Source organism: Stenella coeruleoalba, assembly GCF_951394435.1.
Source record: "Stenella coeruleoalba genome assembly, chromosome: 12".
In the NCBI taxonomy this organism is placed as follows: Eukaryota; Metazoa; Chordata; class Mammalia; order Artiodactyla; family Delphinidae; genus Stenella; species Stenella coeruleoalba.
The window spans coordinates 65,004,546-65,023,016 of record NC_137158.1 but is presented as its reverse complement, the minus strand read 5'-3'; the positions used below and the strand labels follow the sequence as shown (position 1 = coordinate 65,023,016).

General features: G+C 41.6%; 1 protein-coding gene across 1 annotated transcript in view; it reads right to left on the bottom strand.

Moving 5' to 3' along the window:
• The window catches only part of ARFGEF3 (ARFGEF family member 3), a 184,255-nt gene extending 172,335 nt beyond the window's left edge, over positions 1-11,920 (bottom strand). Inside the window, exons 1-2 of the mRNA XM_079938734.1 lie at positions 11,494-11,920; positions 4,391-4,442 (exon numbers count right to left, since the gene is read on the bottom strand). Coding sequence (XP_079794860.1) covers positions 4,391-4,442; positions 11,494-11,578 — 137 coding nt within the window. The 5' untranslated portion in view covers positions 11,579-11,920. The remainder of the gene's footprint in view (positions 1-4,390; positions 4,443-11,493) is intronic.
• Positions 11,921-18,471: the final 6,551 nt, after the last annotated feature.

The window sequence follows — 18,471 nt, the reverse complement described above, 5'->3', positions numbered from 1 at the left end:
GAGATTGGCATATTCAATGAAGTTAAGCCAGACAGAGAAAGACAAATATCATATGATATTGCTTATGGAGTCTAAAAAAAGGGTATAAATGAACTTATTTACAAAACAGAAACAGAGTCACAGATATAGAGAACAAACTTATGGTTACTAAGGGGGAAAGGGGGAAGAGAAGGATAAATTGGGAGATTGGGATTGACATATATACACTACTATATATAAAATAGATAACTAATAAGAAACAACTGTATAGCACAGGGAACTCTACTCAATACTCTGTAATGACCTATATGGGAAAAGAATCTAAAAAAGAGTGGATACATGTATATGTATAACTGATTCACTTTGCTGTACAGCAGAAACTAACACATCATTGTGAATCAACTATACTCCAATAAAAATCAATTAAAAAAAGTTTTTAACATCTTTATTGGAGTATAATTGCTTTACAATGGTGTGTTAGTTTCTGCTTTATAACAAAGTGAATCAGCTATACATATACATATATCCCCATATCTCTTCCCTCTTGCGTCTCCCCGCCTCCCACTAAAAAAAATTTTTTTTTAATTTTTAGAAAGTATTTGGGATTTGATTTAGTCCTCATAGCTCTTTCCAAAACCTGAAACAAAAAAAAAAAAATCTGCAAATAATCACTTCTACGTGATTACGTAACAGAAATGGAAACAATCTGAATACGAAATCAGAATGCCAAGAGATAGTTTATGAACCTGGCTTCTTTCTCGTATACTAAATATCATTGAAGAAAAAACTCATTAAAATAGAAATATAACTGAAGAAAAAAAATTAACATACCCAAGTTCTTTCTTATAAGCAAATATTTACAGTGCCTACATTTAAAATTTTTTTTTAGATTTATTGTGCTCAAACAATAGAAAGATGCCATGTTAAACATAATAATGGACAGAGTAAGCGCCCTGTGGGCTTAAAAATGCCTGGAAGAAGGCTTCCCTGGTGGCGCAGTGGTTGAGAGTCCGCCTGCCAATGCAGGGGACACGGGTTCGTGCCCCGGTCCGGGAAGATCCCACATGCCGCGGAGCGGCTGGGCCCGTGAGCCATGGCCGCTGAGCCTGCGCGTCCGGAGCCTGTGCTCCGCAATGGGAGAGGCCACAGCAGTGAGAGGCCTGCGTACCATAAAAAAAAAAAAAGAAAGAAAAGAAAAGAAAAGAAAAATGCCTGGAAGATGAATCAAAGGATTAAAGGAAAACTGATTCACAAGAGAGGGGGAAAGTCCACTATGGTGTATGTTCTCATTATATCACTTCCCTGATATCAAATGAAATAGGCAATCAGACTTGATTCAATAGCTCGTTTTTGTCCTAATTCCGGCTTATTCCTATACCCTGAAAAAGGCTTTGAAGGGCTCCCAACTATTGCAAATCACAGTCAGACTGAAACCTTCTGATATGCATAAAATTCTACATGTATACTTGGTGCCTCTTAACAGTGTTTTCCAGCTACATTTGTCTTCATTCTCCTCCCTGGGAATATAAAACTGAGTGCAAGCCTTAAATCTGCTATGTCTCACCCATACATTCAGTTCTCTGTACAAGAATGCCTGATGGACTTTGTCGCACATCTGGAATACAATGACACACAGTCCTCCGTATACAGGATGACATCACCAGCTTTTTATCATTCACACAAATACTCTGCATCATATTTCTAATAATGGTGAAGATATGTAAACGCACACACACACATACACACACACACACATATATATATATATATTCATATTCATCCACGGTTCCTCATCCAGCAACTTGCCCACCAATTTTGTCACTACCTCCTATGGCTGAACAAGATGGCCAGCTGGCTCTGGGGTAAAGCTCAAGACCATGGACAAAAGCAACGCTCAGTGGCTAAATGGGATCAAACACGGCCCATTAACACTGTACTTTCTCCAACTCATTTGGTCACACACACACCTAGAGTTGGAAAATGTCAGTTGTCTTTTGATGAACATTCCCAGGCGCTGTACCAGGAGCCTCTTCTGGTATCATCATCACCTTCTTGCCCCTAACGCTGAAGGCAAACCTTATCAGAGACCCAAAACCATAGAAAGTCTCACTGTAGCTTCAACAACCCTTTGGATAGAGAAACAACCTTTAGAGCAGTATCATCAAATGTTTTTACTCATACAGCCACTAAGAAAATTTTAAAATTCCATTTTTCACACATTTTAAGTTGACATTTAAATTTCTCAACCATAATTTTAATTAATGGCAAAGGCTGTAATTCTGGCATATTGGAATTAGTAAAATTTTAATTAAAACGTACCACTCATTTCAAGGTATCTAATGAAATCCAAATACTACACCAATTTGAAAACCACCTTCGTCCATCAAAAAATACGTGAACAAACTCTTGTTTTAGAGTAAAAAAGGCTGTATTGTTCTTTTGTCTCCTGGAATTTGTATTTCCACTTTATCCCCACCCCCAACCAGAGAATTTTCTCTTGATATAACATGCTTTAACACTTGATTTTATTAATCTCCCTATTATATTTCTCTGTAACAAAAATGTGTATAAAGTGAGTTTTAAAAATTTCCTGTGGCTATAAGGCTTAAAAGTGTTCCATTTTCTTCTGATGCAAATGATTGATCCAAACAACATTAATTATAAGAATGTTAATATAGTTAACATGGAAATTACAATTTTATTGGAAATGTATTTCTAAAGAAATGAACAGGGCTTGTTTATTTTTCTCAACTAGTTCATATATCTATAGATGAATATTCTCTATTGCTAAAATAAGGTGGGGTTTAACATCAATTCCATACCTTTTTTTCCCAGGTTTAAAGACATAAGCAATAAGAAACGATTTTTTGTATAAGAAAGGAATGAAGGAGATTTATCATCAAAAAATCTTTTTGTCTATTATCTCATAACTAGATTAGCTCCTCCTTCAATTTTGTTGAAAACCAAGAAGTAAAAACTAACCTGCAAAAGGATGTGTGCCCTGATCACTGTATTCATCCCCTTTATCAACACAGACACTAATATTTTCATAGTCCTTTGTTGGTAGGAAGAGGGTTTTGCACCCCAGGAAAACACACCACAGTCAGATTCGGGATGGGATGGGTAAGAGCTGTCCTTTGTCAGGAGAAGGTTAAGAAGTGAAATGGAAAAGGAGACATGGCAAAATCAGTTCTGAAGCAAATAATTTTAAGAAAGGGTAGAAATTGGGAAATCGTCTCCTTTAAACCATCCACGCCTTCGTATCTCTTGGAGTGTTTTCACATGGATACCCCAGCTGGAATATACCTCCTCCAGGCAAGACTGTTGCTGCCAGACGTTCTACCCATTTAGAAGTTTTATACCCACAGAAGTACACTTGGTTTGATTAACATATGAATTACCTTACAATATATCAGCCTGTAGCAGACACTACAGAAGTAACACATTTTTTAAAAAGACAGAAACATAACTCTTGTTTAATCTACTTGAAAAGAGAAAATGCCTAATAAATCAGTGTCCTGACAATATAGAAACTATATGCAACAAAAGATTATTTTTAATAATCGCAAAGAAAAATCTGGAAACGATCCAAATGTCTAACAATAAGAAAACTGCGAAATAATTTATGTTGCAGCAGCCATACGATGGACATATATGCGATATTTTAATTTGAAGAACATATATTGACATTAGAAAATGTTCTTCATATGGTGCTGACCGAAAAAACAAGCAGGAAACAAACTTGTAAATAAAACTTCATATTAATTTGTATGTGTGCTGGGGGGAAAATCTATTAAGAAAATCTATTAAGCCGTGTTCAGTGGTTATCCTTAGGTGGTGTAATTATGGGTAACTTTCTTATTTGCTCTTTCCCAATTTCCACAAAAAGCATGTATTTCTCTCATGATGGTGGAGGAGGGTGGGGAGTGGGAAGTTGAGGAATTGGGGAAATAGATTCACTGTCTCAGGGCTGCTGCTGCTGCCTATAGAGTTTGCGAGATGGTGTCCAACCAAGGGGCCAGTGAGAGCTTAAATCCAACCCACGTGGTGCAGGGCTGCTCTCCCACTAAGGGGGCGCCATTTCCCAACTCACAGTGGAAGATTCTGTCCACTGTCCACATCCTCAATTAGATTTTGGTCATTTCTCTCCTTGACCAATTTTATCCTTTCATCCCTGACTTCCACAGCTGGTTCCTTTGGATTACTGACTTCACTCACTCCAAGACAGGTAGAAATCAGTGCAGTCAGCTTCCCATCATGCTAACCTCATGAAATATCCCAGCTCACTGAGGCAAAAAAGCCACCAGTCAGCAAGTAAAATGCTATAAACCAGTGAGGTTTTCTGGCCCTTCAGGACAGCACAGCGGGCAATTTTTACTTCCACTATATTATACAACTCCAGTCTCCTTACCTCAGCAAGTGTGGAGGGATCTTCACAATGGTATCCACGCTATCCAGGGTTTCTGCAAAGGGAAAATTACAAAGTTTAAAATAAATATGTAAAGACTGAGAATTTAGATTGTATACAAATTTCACCGTTAGTTTCTTTTTTCCCCCTGGAAATTCCTATAATTATAAATAGTCAATTCTCAATTATCTGCACGCAAATCATCCATACTTAAAAATCCTTTTCCTTTGCTATAGCCCACGAGACTTCCTCTCAGAGCTTAAAGATTAGCACGCATTTCGCTTAGAGACAGAACAAATAGTTAAATTCCTAACCTGAAACAGAGTGCCAATTTAATCTAGTTGCACCTGGCTAAAAATGTTGTATTCTTGCAATAACAATAGAGAAAGAAAAGCTATTTCCTTGAAAATACCGTTTTAATACCCTTAAATAATAACTTATACTTGTGAGAGACTTTCAAGTTCACAAAGCACTTTATGCCACAGCTCATCTCACACACATTTATGACATGGCAGGTGAAACTTTTTAAAAATCATACTATAGTTAGGGATACTGACTGGGAGGCTCACCCCCCAAGTCTCATGACTCTGACCTGGATGTTCAGTACTTTACCGTTGTTGTGGACTATTCACCCTCCTGCTGCCTCCAGTTGTTGAGATAATGAAACATTCACGATTCTCTTCAAAAATAAAAACTGTTCTATTTCAATAGCTCCAACAATCCTGCACCCAATTCCTGTGTGTGTGTGTGTGTGTGTGTGTGTGTGTGTGTGCGCGCGCACACGCGCGTCAGAGTTGGGGGGGGATGGTTTTCCCACACCAACAAGCAATTCCCTGACAGCAGCTGGGTGTCCTCCAATTTAACTCAACTCTGACACGAACTGGAGAGAGCATCAGATCCCACAGATTTGGGCTCAATCCTACAAGCCTGTAACACCCCCCGCACCCCACCTTCAGATGCCAATCTCAAGTCCGGTTGTCACCTGGGCTTCTGACAGACTGGCTAGAAATTAAAGTTTCCAACAACCCCCTCCTTGGGTTTAACTAATTTGCTAGAATGGCTCACAGAACTCAGAGGAACTCTCACCTAGTAATTACTGGTATGTTACAGGATATAACTCAGGAACAGCCAGATGCTAGAGATGCAAGAGGCAAGGTGTGGAGAAAGGGCAGAGAGAGTCCTTGCTCTCTCGGTGCACCACTCTCGCCAAATGTCCCTGTGTTCATTGGCCGGGAAGTGCTCCAAACCCCATCCTTTGGAGGTTTTATGGAGGCTTCATTACATAGGCATGATTGATTGGCCACTGGTGTTTGAACTCAATCTTCAGCCCCTCTCCCCTCTGTGGAGGTCAGGGGGGTGGGACTGAAAAGGATGGTTTTCCTGGCAGCCAGCCCCCATCCGTACGTGTGGTCCAACAATCACTTCATTAACCTAACAAATGACTCTATAGCTCTCTTCACTTGGGAAATTCCAAGGGTTTGAGGAGCTCTGAGCCAGAAACAGGGACCAAGACCAAATATATATATATATTTCTTATTATAAATCACAACATCACACACTCCAACCGGTCTCCAGTTTTTCTGTTCAAACTCTTGCCTTCTCTCTTCACTGTTTAGAGTCAACAAGCCCTGTTGATCTGAACTATTTTTATTGGGGAAGGAGAAACATCTCTCCCCACCCTGCTAACAGACCAGAGGGAACAGTGGACACCAAATGTATCCCTGAGACTCAGGACTGAGAACAGGCCAAAACATGATGATAGCGTCTGGGCCCGCTGCGGTCCATGGGGCGAAACAGTGGGTGTACGCCAGACAGATAGCAAAATAGAAAGATGGATCAGCAGGGTGGGTGATGCTGTGGTCACAAGGCCAAGGGAGGAACTAGAAGGACTGAAGTCAGTTCTTAAGATGAGGCAGGATAATGAGAAAACAAAAGCCTGAGATGCAGATGCAGGGAGTGAGTCTGCACCTCATGGGTGAGTCCAGGCTAGCAGTCAACAGGGCAGAGCCAGTGCCCAGGACAACTGGACGCTGCATCCCAAGAAGAGGGTCTGACGCTGAACAACCAAATCGCTGTGGTTTTCCTCATCACACAGAAGAGTTTATATTCAACTCAGGATGTGCAACAGCGCCCAACTCTACAAGTGCTAACAGAGAGCTAGAGGAAAGGGAAAAGAGAAAGGCAGTCACAGAGCAGCCATAACAAGCCCATCCTGTTCCAGAAGGGACGCCGGGTAGGAAGCTGCATCGGGGGTGGCATGTCAGAGCACAGGTGAAGCCCAGGGACGTAAATGTGGGCATCGCATTCTCAGAAACTGAAGCTGTGGCTCTCAAAGTGTTCAACTCCAGTCGGGCTGCGAGTCAGAGAGGAGAGCTCACGGCTCATTCTTGTGAAACGCAAACTTTTAGGCTGGGGAGGAGCTGCAAAGGGGACGGAGCAGCTCAAGAGGTCAGATGGAAACGGACGGGGTGCGGGCACGAGGCCAAGGTCAAGTGGGGGCCCAGTGTGGCTGAGAGGACTGGTAAGAGGGATGTGAGCATGGTCTGCTAGACTGAGGTCTGGGTACCTTATTCTTCAGGCGGTGGAAGAACAGAGGAGAAAGTCAGATCGCAGTGAGTTGAAAAGTAAGCAGGAAGTGAGGATGTGGACACAATCACTACATTCCCTTTTTTTTTATTATTAATTTTGATTGGAGTATAGTTGCTTTACAATGTTGTGTTAGTTTCTACTGTACAGCAAAATGAATCAGCTATACATGTACGTATGTCCCCTCTTTTGGATTTCCTTCCCCTTTAGGTCACCACAGTGCATTAAGTAGAGTTCCCTGTGCTATACAGTATGTTTAGTTACATTTACTTTTTAAGAAGGTTAGCTGTGAAGGTAACAGATGCTGTGGCTGGAAGGAAAAGTGGGTGGAGAGATAGATGGAAGGATGGTGGTTAGATAGACCATCCTTCTTCTCTTACTTGGTATTCAGGCCTCTAATTTTCTTTCTCTTCTCCATTTTCCAAATCCATTCTACAGGAGCTCCCTGATATATGCAAACACCTAAAGTTTCTAAAAGGGACATGGTCCAGTTCTAAAGTTCTGCCATTCTATTTCATCCTGCCATTCCCAGCTCCCAAGCCTCCAGGATTGCCAGTGCTTGAAGGAGAATGCTATTCTTTCAGGCTCTCCACACGCTGACCCAGTCCCTTGTTCTTTTCTATTCCTTACTTAGACCATTTCCTCACTGACAAAAGTATCTAACCTAGATAGCTTAAAATAGAGAAAAAGTACATACATGTTCCTTGCCCGTTATTATGCAGCCATTAAGAAAACTGATTTTCAGAGACATATTAATAATAAAGTAGAAGAAAAGCTGAAGTTGAAAAACACGTAACAATCCGCCATATACGTAGAACCCTCTGCAGAAGGGAAATACTCCAAAATGCGATGAGTGTTTTCTCTGGGTGGTGACATTATGGGTGATTTTAATTTTTTCTTTATAGTGTTCGAATATTTTTCAATATTCTAAAATGAGCATATGTAACTAGAAAACAAGACAAATATCACTTAAAACCCAAATAAGACATTAACACGTTGATTTATGTATGTGCTGAACATGTGCCTCTCATATCGTAGGTACAGAAGCCACAGACAAGCATACAGTCCCTGTGCTCAGGAAGCTCACGTCTACACTGTAGACATTTGTTGCTTTCGTTGACTGGCATCCACTCCGCTGCCTCTGAAGCAGCAAACCCTAATTTTGTTTTGAGGAAGCCATCCTTCCCTGACTCTGGGATTTCACTGGGCCTTGTAGCCAGCTAGCCCAGAGGACTGGTTCAGGGATACATACTCAACCCATCAGGACGAAGAGAGAACTGTGACACCAAGGGCTGGGTGGGAGTGACTGCAAGAGCCCCACTCTCTTGAGATGATCCCATGATAGGCCAAGTGGGAAATGACCCCTTTCTCCTGTAAAGGCCTAAACGTGGAGATGCTCTCTCTCTCTCTTCTATGACAGTTTTAATGGGAGATGACTCCTCTCTCCTGTGATGGTCTAAATGTCTTTCTCCTATAATAGTCCAAGTGGGAGATGAGCTCTTTCTTCTGAGATGGAATAAGTGTGAAGATGACCCCTCTCTCCAATGGTACTTTTGATAAGAGATGACTCTTTCCTGGGATGGTCTAAATATCTTTCTCCTATAATAGTCCAAGTGGGAGATGAGCTCTTTCTTCTGAGATGGAATAAGTGTGAGGATGACCCCTCTCTCCAATAGTACTTTTGATAAGAGATGACTCTTTCCTGGGATGGTCTAAATGTCATGGTGACCCCTCTTCCCTATAATGGCCCCAAGTGTAAGATGACCCGTCTCTCCCATGATGGTCTAAGTCAGAGACGATCCCTCTCTCCTGAGATGGTCTAAGTGTGCTGATTCATGAACCCAAAGCTGTGGAGACTCATGCTGAGAATGTTCATCATCCCAAAAGAGCAGAGTGAGGTCCTTGAAACAGTATCTAATTCCTGAACCAAACTCCACCCACAGCTAGCCTTCCAAGGGGTATGTAGTTCATAGTGAATACATGCTATTTTGCTTAAGTCTGCTTGAATCAGGTTTTTTGGTCTCCTGAATCCAGTATATTTCTCAATCATCCTGCCCCTAAAAGAGTAGCTTTGTGCATAACCAACTATAATCCCCAGCAGCAGGTGCTATAAGAGGGTCCTGACAGCAGGGCTCAGAGCCCAGAGGAGCAACTGATTCGACTGCAGAGCTCAGGGGAGGCTTCGTATGTGAGCTGGGCCTTGGGATTCTGGAAAGGAAAGCTGTGGCAGAAGGATTAGCACAAGCCCAGGCAGAGAAGTGGGCAGCACATGGCATGTACAAGAAAGTACGTGGCTTACTGGGGACTGACGAACCCTTGCTATGGGGGCGATGGGAAAGAAGGCTGGGGCTAGATTCCAAAAAGCATTCTAAGGAATTCACACTTTACTCTAAAAAAAAAAAAGTATGGGGGTTGAGGAGTGAAAAGCATTTTATAGCCAAAAAAAAAAAAAAAAAATGGAACAGTGGAAAATGGACTGGAGTGGGAAAGAGAACAGGAAACCATACCTTCATGTCTTTGTTTCTGCCTCATTCTCCCTCCAACATACCCTTCTAACAAACTAATTATAGGGAGAGAGCATTTTATTCATCTTTCTATCCCCACTGCTCAGTACAGAGGAGGTCTTAATAAATCTTTGCTACATAAGTGAAGAAGAGAAGAAACCCACAGCTTACCCATTCTCCAAGTCCAATTTACTTCAAAAGCCCCACCAGCTCACACCAATCCCCCCAGCACACCCCTGACCCCACATTCATCCCCTCTTCTTTGATCTCTTTTCCTGGTTTACTCATTCCAACCTGCACAATGAATTCCCCACACTGTTATTTAACTGTTTCATGAGCTCCCATCTCTTCTTGCTTACTAAGAACAGCCACTGGGAAAAGAATCACATCTGCTCTTCCAGGCAGGCTGGACTCCAGGCTCTGCTCAGATCATCTACCCGCCTCAGCTCTGGGCTTCCCGGTTACTTCAAGGACCTAAACTAGGCAACACTGCACTTTAACTTAACAAGATGTTGAGTATCGACATGAAAATTAAAAATACTAGATTCCTCTCCTCCTCCCTGTTATCTAAATCTGCTTAACTTACAGCAAAATAATAACGAGTACAAGGAATAGCATGTTTAGAGCGCAGTCAGCCCTGCTTTATTATGTTACCCAGCCATCTGTGACCCTTCATTAGAGGCATTTGAGAATCTACCCTGATCACTCTGCTGAATGACAATGGCAATGCAAAAATAGTACTGTGGCTTTAAGAGCCTTGCTTCTCTCTTATGTACCTGGTCCATTTTTTTTTTTCCTCTAACAATAAACAAATGGTCAAGTTCTGATTCTGCCTATGAGATAAACTTCCTAGACAACATTCTAGGAAATTTTGTGATGATAGGCAGACATTAAAAAAAAAAAAAATGATGTGGCTGTGTACACACACACTCAAACATATGTGAATTCAGACCTAAATATTAACCGAGTCACCACCTAAAGCACCATCAGAATTCTCTATTTAGTGGAAAACCTGCTATAATAGCCCTTCTCTATCTCCTTTCAGGCTGTACCACAGTACGGTGTCATGACAAGCACTGATGGCTCTTTGGTTGAGAGAAAGGGATTCAATTTTATGTTTTAATTAAGTGGCAACTGAGGGATCCCATGCAGGCTTGGGCAAGGCCAGAGGCCAAGGGAGCTGCCCTGGTTTCTCCTTCGCCTTTCCTTTTTTTTTTTCTCCTTAAGCATCACTGTCACCTGAGCATGCTCCCGATCTCTCTGCATTCCCACCCAGGCAATTTTGATTGCCCACGTTCTTGCCTAATTGGAATGTCATTCAATTTTCTCCGAGGTTGAGTTCTACAACCTGAGTCTGATGGGAAACACAAATTTGCTACCTGGAACTTCTTTCAATGCTTGCACAGCTCACAAATCTAAAATCCCACCTGTCTGAAGGGCAGACGACAACAGAATTGCAGAGGTAACACCATCCCACCCGTACGTTATTCTTCATGTAGAGTAACCATGAAAGCTAATACTTAACAAGCTGGCCTCTATCAGGAGAATCAAATTAAACAAGCTATTCCTTCCCGGTTACACTCGCCAAGGTTTTGAGATGGGGGTTGATGGTTCAACTTCCCTCTTGCCCACAGGCGCTTCAGAATCAGGCCCCTGGATTCCCACCGGCTTGCGGTCCTGATTCGGAGATGGGTGACCACCGTCCGCCGTGCTGGGGATCTGAAGAAAGGGGCCGCCCAGAGGGGAGGACGGCGTTTCCCCGTTAAGGTTTGGAAGATGATAAAGAGACCAGAGGGGAGGCGGATGGATGTCAACGCCCGAACCCAAATTCGCGTATCACACATCAGTTTACCGAGGCAACTCTCGCAATTGCGCGAAATGCTTCGATCACAGATGCTCAGCGAAAGCCCCCCACGCAGAGGGGCCACTGCAGCCAGCCCGCGCGACCCTCCGGCGGCGGCGAGCAAGACCCACCGGCAGGTGCCCTACGCCCCGCGCCCCGCTCGGCGCGCTTACCAAGGGCCCAGGTGCAGCTCTCTTTGATGGCTTTGTACTTGCTCCCGGACGCTTCCTTCTGCAGCTTCCTTAGGATCTCTTCCATCTTGACCTTCGCCGGGGGCCGGCCGCAGACAGCAAGGGGAGCGCACGCGAGGCCCCGCGGGGACGCCGCCGCCACCGCAACCCGGCCCTGGGCGCCTAGGCTGCCGCTGCGCTCGCCCCGCTCCGACCCCGCGCGGCGGCTGATGAATCACGCCCGCTCCATGCAGCGGCCACGTCAGGCCCGGAGCCCCGCCCGCCGCCCCGCCCGCCGGGTCAGGTGCGCCCAGCGCGCGGCGACGGCCACGGCGACGGCGGGCTGGGGATCGGAGGCCGCGACTCGGCCCCGGCCCCCGAGGCGGTCCCGGGGGCAGGGAGGCTCGCGGAAAGGTGGAGGTGGACGTCCTGGGCTGGCTCGCAGGCTGGGCGTTGGCCGGGCTCGGCCCAAGGGAGCGTCTGGCTGCGGCCGGCAGCGGGCGGGGAGGGGCCTCGTCGCTGCTCCCGCCACACCCCCATCCGGAGCGGGCGGAGTTGGGGCGGCCCGGCCCCGGCTCGCTGAGCTCCCAGCGCCGGGTGGCGTGGCGCCCTCTGCGTCCCGCCGTCCAGGCGCTGCTCCCTCGTTAGTGATGAGCAGCTCTTCTGGGCCATCCTCTGTGCCAGGCTCGGGCGTTACCTGTGAATAGACTGTGATTCTGCCCAACCATGTATTCCACACCATCTCACGTGTGTGTGTGTGTGTGTGTGTGTGTGTGTGTGTGTGTGTGTGTGATGAACAGCCTCCTTATACACAGGTTAAGGTACTTCCCAAAGCAACAAGATTTGGACTCGAAACACACTCTTGCATCCAAAACCCCTTTTAAAAATCTCTCTTTATTCCCTTTCCATTCCTCTGTTGACCTGAATTGTTTTCCTCTGAAGAAAAATAAAGGCGGGGGCGGGCGGGGGAGTGGCGCACAAGGGCTACGTGACTTGGGTAGGGGTGGGAGAGGTGGACAGAGAAAGCATCAGCAATGAAGAACCTTCAGGCCGAACTTGGGAGGCGGACGCGGACGTGGGGGGCCGGATGGGGAAGGCAGTGTGAGGCAGGACCTCTACTCTTGGGAGAGCACCTGTGTTTCAAGAACTTCATGTCGGGTTCAGCGATGGGAGCCCTAGGATGGTTGCTGCAGGAAGAAAGGAGAGGAAAGCAGGAGTCTTATCTGGAGTCTCATTTTTTTTCCTGTTGTGCAAGCTGCGGTTGGGAACTAAGAAAGGATTTTAAGCATTTTCGTTGTTCTTTAGAAATGTAACTGGTGGTAGTGAGGAAGTTACATTTCAGAGGAGTAGACTGGCAGCTGGGAAAGGAGTAAGAAGATTCTGCAGTAATCTAGAAATAAGTTAAGCCGATGATAGATGGAAAGGAACAGAGGAAAATATAGCAAGAGATATTTAAGGTGTCGAAGCAGTAGGATTTACTGACTGATCGAGGTAGTAACATATGGGATAACTTCCAGGTTTTTTGTTTGGGAAAATGGGAGGATGGTGGCCCCATCCTCTAAGTTAAAGAAGAGAAGAAGAGAAGGGTTTGGAATCCAGGGGGTATATGAGTTCAGTTTTGAACACGTTTAGGTTGAAATGGTAATGAGATACCATAAGGTGTCTTGTTTATGGGCAGGAACTCAGGACAGGGCTCCGAGATAGAAATGAGGATTTGAAACCATCAAGTATTGATAATTGTTGATGCCTAGGATTTGGCAAAGGTTGCTGGGAGGCAGTGGATCAAATGGGAAGAGCAGGAGGCCAGAGAGGAAATTGGGGGCCTCTTACCCTCAAATGATGGTCAGAGGAGCAAGTGCCCTCAGAGGAGGCTGAGAAGGAGCAGTTAGAAACCCCGCAGTGCGGGAAGGAGGGCAGCCAGGAGAGGGAGTGTCGCAGGAGGGCGTCCAACAGATGGGGTGCGTTCAGACTGCTGCTTAAGCCCTCTTGGTAGTGAGGAGGCAAAACTTGCAAAGTGTAGCCCCCTAGGGACCCTTCTCCTCACATCCACACACCTTATGAAACCATCATTTGAAGAAGTGTTTCCAGTGCTAAAAAAAAAAAGTTCAAAAACACTGTAGTCGATAATATAATTATGTTAGACTACATTGTTAACTATTTGGAAATATACATAGAGAGAGAGATCACAACTTTATACTATATAGAGAAATAAATTACAAATGTGTTAATGTGTTAAAGAGTTAAATTTAAGAACTGAACCATAGAAGGTTTAGAAGAAAATGTAAGTGAATATACTTATCTTAATGCATTAAGATTATTTCTAATAAACCAGCTAAGGAAGAAACTGAAAGGCAAACAGATTTGACTATTTCAATATGTAGAAGCTTTACGTCAAAAGTTCCGTACAAAAAATGAAAAGCAAATGACATTCTGAGGAGCAGATCGAAAAGAGAGTAACTCACCTTTTAATTTTATGTGTAGTTATGTTTTTTACTCTTTTTAAGATTATTATCTTTATAATTAAAAACAAATTCACTTAAGCTATACACCAGAAAAATAATATTTCAGAGATAAAATGATTCAATAGCTTTGTAAAAAAGCTTTTACAAAGTATTAAAAAAAACAGATGCACACTTTAAAACAGTAGGCAATAATATGAAGTCATTTCACAGAGGAATAAATACAAATGACACAACCTATGAAAAGTGTTCAAGCAACTACTAATCAAAAGGGCACAAAATCTTTCAATAAAAGGTGATTTTCTTTTTAATAAAATTGGCTAAGAGGTTTAAAATACTATTGCCTGGTGTTAGTAAGGAGCTGGCCAATTAGGTCCTCTCATGTTATGGGTGCTGGTGGAAGGATAACTTGGTACCCATTCCTGGAGGGATTCTGAATGTGTTTATAGCAGAGGTATGGCTCCAACCCAGAAATCCCACTTTTAGAAATTCATCTTAAGCAAGTGATTATGGAAGTGGATAAAGGTTTTGTTTTGGTTTTTTTCCACAAGGATTTCAGTGTGTCATTCAATTATCTTTAAAAATTGAAAACTATCTAAATGTCCAGCAACAGAGAAATGGGTGAATAATTTATGATGTATGTATCCATAAAGCAGCACAGTATATAGCCTTTAAGATTAATGCAGGAGAGGAATATTGAATGACATGAAAAGCAGTTTCTACTTTATAGTTAAATGAAATAGAAGGTTGTAAAATGCTATGTACTTCTTTGCACTAAATGAGCCCCATTTTATTATTTAAATATTTGATATGGATGTACATATGTTTTAAAATATGTACATATATATAAATGGAAAATAAACATAAACTATTAACAGTGCTTATCTCTGATGGGGTTATAGGTGAGTTTACTTCTTCCTTGAACATTTTTACTTTTATGATTGCAAATTATTTTTTTTAAGTGGTGGGAAAATGAAATAAAAGTAGTATCCGGGCAACAAGGTCAATGGCCACAGAGGACAAAGATAAACACAAAAAAGGATTAAATGGATGTGAGAGTTTAGTCAGGAAGCCTGCCCCAGAAGAATAATGAGGGCAGAATCTGGTTGCAGTGGATTAAGAGCAGGTAGAAACACATGTCTAAATAACCCACTCAAGATATTGGCTGTGAAGGAAAGTAAGAGTAGAATAGTTAAAAGACCTTTGTTTTAAAAAAATGTCAACTCACAGCAAAAAATGTCCTGAATCCACCCAGTATACACATAGGTACATGTATAGCTAGATTAAAAAACTGAAACAGGGCTTCCCTGGTGGCGCAATGGTTGGGAGTCCGCCTGCTGATGCAGGGAACATGGGTTCGTGCCCCGGTCCAGGAGGATCCCACATGCAGTGCAGTGGCTGGGCCCGTGAGCCATGGCCGCTGGGCCTGCGTGTCCGGAGCCTGTGCTCTGTGACGGGAGAGGCCACAGCGGTGAGAGGCCTGCGTACCACAGAAAAGAAAAAAAAAAAAAAAAACTGAAACAAAAATTTTATTTCTAGAAAAATACTTACTGTTAAATAAAATAGAATTACTATTAAATATGATTTTTATGCATTGTTGCAGGCACACTTACCCATTTGGAAATTCAGTCCAGGTTGGAGACATGAACACGATGCTACATGCGTAACACAGGTGCTTTGTGCTTTGATGTCTATTTCTTTCCACTGTTTTTAGTTATGTTGGTTAAAAACTGGTTCACACACAAATAAGTGGTGTGGATGCTATTAATAACAATATACTCTACTTAGCGATAGAAATTGCAAATTTCAGTGAAGTCTTCTTTAATCTTAATCTAAAATGGTGATAAACTTATAATCATTCTTCAAGATATTTGAATAACAAAGTATTAGTAATTAGTTTCCTTCTTTGGGCATCAACTTTAACTCAAATATGCATCTGGGATTTTAAAAAACAAATGGATTTTTTATCTAAATGCTTTTCCTTGATATTTCAAATTTCTTTTTTGGAAATGTTTGAAGTTTCAAACAAATACTCGCAATATTATTAGTATCTTTCATTTTATTCCATTCAAAATGTTTTCATTAATAATGTTCTCTTCCTGTGTTGCAAAATGCTGAGGACATATAGTAACCACAGTGATTACTTAAAATGTATTTTGTAACTGTTGGATATCGTCAACATCTTGAAATATATTTTTACTTTTTCCCTATAGATCCAAATTCAGTTAATTAAAAATGTCAAAAAAAATCTAGTTATATGTGCCAATTTTGTTACTGAAACATCATCTCCAAAAATGTTAGCCAAAGGAGATTGCTTTTAAACAGAAAAATGTTTTCTAGTTCATATAACTTAATTAGTATTTTCCTCATAGCAATCAATTACTCCAGTATGATATAACATATGCACATATTATTCAATGGAAAGGCTAACAAAGATCCAACAATACAGTGGTTTACAGAACACAGACTTTTATTTCTCGCTTAAATTAAGTCCTGAGTTGGTGGTGCAGGTTGATACAGCAGTTCCAGGAGATCATTCAAGGACCATGTACCTTACATTTTACTCCTCTACCATCCTAGAGCAAGTTGTTCTCGTCTGTGTGACAAAGGATGGGTCCTAGGCAGGTTGTGCTCTAGTTCACAGGAAGAGGAAGAGAGAGTAAAGGAGTCCAGGTCTCAGATGTAGATGTCACACAAATCCATTTTCCTATATTCCATTGGTGAAGACAGTTGCAGAGACACACCTGGGTACAATATAGTCCGTCTGTGCCCCCAGGACCCCTGCCACAGCTCTGTTCCTGTGGCAGAGAGAGGAGGATTTGGTGGGTGACAGCTAATCTCAGCCACACCTTGAATTTCTGAACAAAGCACATCAAAAAGTGCTTTCTCTTAATGAAATCAAACAACTATGATTGGTTTTCAAGAGATTCAGTAAAGACTCAGTAGAATCCTTAAGATGCCAAATCTTTACAATGTGTGAAACAGTAATTCCAAATAGTAAAGTAGATGGTAATTTCTAATAATATTTTAAATTACTTTGTTATATTTCCTGGTCATATTTACTTCTGAATCACTTGCAATTCTGTTACAATTTACCAGTTTAATTTATGTTTTCCAAATAATATATTTTTCTAATTTTATCAGGTTACTTAAACCAGTTATGGATTAGGTTAAATTTAAACAACACAATAAATCCTTTATAAAAATTGTCTTGTCATATACATTTGGCGTAAACTGAAAGTATATTAGTGCTTTTGTTAAGTAGAGTCACATAACCTATGTCTGCTCACATCGGCCTAATAAGTATTAATTCTATTCTATATGTCCTATAGAACCACAAATGTGTTTAAGAGAATGTCTTATCACTTAGAAGTATATTTTTAAATTTCTCAGCTGATTTATCATTAAGAATCATATTCACCATGTCCATGTATGCTGAGAATAGTTTTTTCAGTAACTATGTGAGTAATTTTCTCTCTCGCCACACATATGCAATTAAATATGATAGTAATATTTTTTCATTAACTGACCTGAAATAGTGTTGACAAATTTATGTCTTTTTTCCTTTCTTTGAAAATATTTGAGGGCCTTACCAACCAGTTTGGCTTGTATTTCCAAGTTTATATGTGTGTGTACAAACTTAAGCTTTCATTTGCAAAAATATTACAAATAATAAAGTTTCAATGGTGTTGAGCATTTGACAAACTATATTTAATCTTTATTAAGAAGGCTTGAATTTATTTTTTTGATTAAGCTCAAATTTTAAAATTTATTGATTAAAAGAAACATTTTTCCCAATGTTTTCACTATTTGTAGGTCCAGATCTGGCAGTTCAACCAGAACATCCTTCTGTGCTTTTTACATCATCATTCTCATTTCTTGCAATAATAAAATAAACTATTTTGAGAATGGCTTATACAGGTTTGATTAAAATGTACAATTATTGCAAAGCCAAAAATACCTAACAATTACACCTAATCCAAAAAAACGTATAACCAAAACTTGATGGGAAGTCTTGCCAATAGTGGATAAATTCTTCTAAACTTCATTTCATGATTAACTGTAAATTACACTGACACACATTAAACTATAAAACATTAACTTCCTGATACCATTATGGTCAAATCCAGAAAATCAAATGAGATAGCAGTGAACAGAAGAGTGAATGGCCGGCTGACTCCCAGCCAATGCGTATAGCCATTACATCCCCTCCACCAGCTGTCACTCAACTCAGGTTTCCCCAGTACTTGCTGCAATGTGGACAGCACCATTTAAAATATATATACACATGGCATTCTGATATTGAAGGTGCCACATTACTTTACTTCTGAAAAGAATATTATCTGATGAAACAGACTAATTGATTTTACAATCCACTAATGGGTAGAGAATTGAAATTTGAAAAACACCAGACCAGCAGGAGATTTGATGGAAAGCATATTATACAGAAAAAAAGACATAAAGGCAGAAGCTGAAGAGGTCGGAGGTAACCAGCCTAATGGGTGAAACAAGTATTCTAAGA